Source organism: Nematolebias whitei, chromosome 3 (genome assembly GCF_014905685.2).
Source record: "Nematolebias whitei isolate Nwh7 chromosome 3, NemWhi1, whole genome shotgun sequence".
NCBI classification, from domain to species: domain Eukaryota; kingdom Metazoa; phylum Chordata; class Actinopteri; order Cyprinodontiformes; family Rivulidae; genus Nematolebias; species Nematolebias whitei.
The window spans coordinates 10,489,728-10,492,122 of NC_056500.1; the positions used below are offsets into that span (position 1 = coordinate 10,489,728).

Below are 2,395 nucleotides of genomic sequence, written 5' to 3' on the forward strand. Positions count from 1 at the left end.
GCTCTTCCGATCTCCGTTATATATATATATATATATGATAAAATAAACTACTACTTTCTACTTCTCAGTATTTCACTTATAGCGGGGCTTCTGTGTACAGATCCCCCACGATAAACGAGGGATTACTGTACAAACATGAAGACTAGAGAGAGTAAAGAGCAGCAGAGTGAGGAGATGTGGTCTTTACTCTTTCTCTTTTTGGGTTTGTCACTCTGTCTCTAACGAATTCATCATATTTTGTTCTTAAATAAACTGAGTTAAATTAATAAGCTGAATTTATAGTTTCAGAGTTAAAAGCAAGAGGTGTGATCCAGCAGACGTTTCCTCTTCATGAGCAGAGGATCCTCGGTCAGCTCATGAAGTCCTGGGTCCAGGCTGTCTGTGAGAAGCAGCCTTTAGGTTTGGATCTGAGTATTTGTATTTTTAATCTCTGTTTTTAGACAGCTACTATGGTCAAATACTAATGCTGCATTTCTCTTGATGGCATTTACAGACGATATCTGTGACTACTTCGGGGTGAAGATTGCCATGTATTTTGCGTGGCTGGGCTTCTACACCACTTCTATGTTATACCCTGCTGTGATCGGCTTTGTGCTCTGGATGCTCACCGAGTCAGATCAGGTGAGGAGAGTTCCTTTTCAAACCAAAACAAATGTCTCTTCACTGAATGACAAACTCCTTCCTGTTTGTGTCTGGGGCATTTTAGACGAGCCGTGACATCTGCTGTGTCGTGTTTGCACTGTTCAACGTGGTGTGGGCCACTCTTTTCCTTGAGCGCTGGAAGAGGAGGGGAGCCGAGCTGGCATATAAGTGGGGGACGCTGGACGCGCCTGCGGAGTCCCTGGAGGAGCCACGGCCTCAGTTTCGGGTGAGAACAGCTGAAACTCTAATTTCTCTGGATTTTCTACCCACCTCTTTTCTCTTTCACGTAGCTTTGTGCTTTCCATCTGCAGGGAATCAAGCGCTGCAGTCCAATCACAGGACGAGAGGAGTTCTACTATCCTCCATGGAGAAGGCGCATATTTAGGTGGCTGGTCAGCCTGCCCATCTGCATCCTGTGTCTCTGCTTTGTCTTCCTGGTCATGCTCATCTGCTTTGAGCTGCAGGTCAGACACCTGTCATCCTAAACTGTTTTGGTATCTTCTGGCTTTTTGAATTTGTAATGATCTCAAGTTCTGCAATTGTATAACTTTTCGTATATAAGGAGATGCAACAATCCTTTTGAACATCTGTAATATTTCATAGGTTTGTGAGGAAACCACATATAATAAAACCAGAGATTCAAAATAAATGAATTCTTATTCGTGGAGTCAACAGATTGAAAAAGCAACTTTTGCTTTGCAGGAGTTTGTGATGGGGATCAAGGAGATGCCTCGGCTGGCTCGCTTCATCCCCAAAATCATGCTCGCTATCACTGTGACTGCATGTGACGAGGTGTACAGGAAGATCGCCTGCTGGCTCAATGACATGGGTGAGAGTGGAGCCACCATCCTACAGTCAGAGCAGAAAATCTTTTATTGAAAAGTTCATATAGTTCATATTTTGCAATGTATTGTCGTTCTAATATTGACGTTGATTTTATGTTTCCATAGAAAACTACAGACTCCAGAGTGCCTATGAGAAAAATCTCATCATCAAAATGGTTCTTGTGAGTGGATTTTTGCAATTTAGATCAATCTATATCTATATCGATAGATAGATAGATAGATAGATAGATAGACAGTAGTCCCTCGCTACTTCACAGTTAATTTTTCACAGACTCACTCTATCGCGGTTTTTCAAAGTAAGATTGGGCATGACACACAATGGCTGATTGATGGATGAGCCGCACGATCGGCATGGATTTTTTTCTTTAAAATAAATTATTTTAAATGACTTAGCACCTGTGTGCAGCCCACAGCTGTGGGAGAAGCTTCCTCCTGCAGCTGATCAGCTGATCTCCACTGTGCAGGAGATCAGCTGGTGTAGAACGGAGAAATGTGCGTGGACAAGAGTGCAGCCAGAACCTGAACTCATGACATTCTGTGCTCTTTTAGAGCATTTAGAGCAGGGCTTTTCAACAAAATTGCTCGGGGGGAGGGGGGGCACAGTTCCTGAAAGCCAACAGCTCAGGGGCTGAACATCCAGCGATTAAGATCATTATGTAAATAAACCAAAGTTTAAATTTGTTAATTTTATTGCACTGAATTATAAATGCAATAAACATAACTCAAAACCCAGACCCCCCCCCCCCCCCCCCCCCCCCCAAAAAAAAGAGATTTTTTTTTTAATGAAGTGGGCCAGATTTAAGTCACCTGTGGGCCGGAAATGGCTCGCTGGCCGCCAGTTGAATAGCCCTGGTTTAGAAGCATCTTTTAGAATATTGCAAGAGTATGGGAAGGGTTTAAAACTCCTT

The 2,395-nt window shown here is 43.1% G+C and overlaps 1 protein-coding gene across 1 annotated transcript in view; it reads left to right on the forward strand.

Annotated features, from left to right (window-relative positions):
- LOC119430435 (anoctamin-8-like) overlaps window positions 1-1,620 on the forward strand; it is a 3,124-nt gene extending 1,504 nt beyond the window's left edge. The window contains exons 3-8 of the mRNA XM_037697841.1: window positions 283-399; window positions 494-621; window positions 707-868; window positions 954-1,106; window positions 1,345-1,496; window positions 1,593-1,620. Of these exons, the coding sequence (XP_037553769.1) occupies window positions 283-399; window positions 494-621; window positions 707-868; window positions 954-1,106; window positions 1,345-1,496; window positions 1,593-1,620 (740 nt within the window). The remainder of the gene's footprint in view (window positions 1-282; window positions 400-493; window positions 622-706; window positions 869-953; window positions 1,107-1,344; window positions 1,497-1,592) is intronic.
- The last annotated feature ends 775 nt before the right edge of the window (window positions 1,621-2,395 follow it).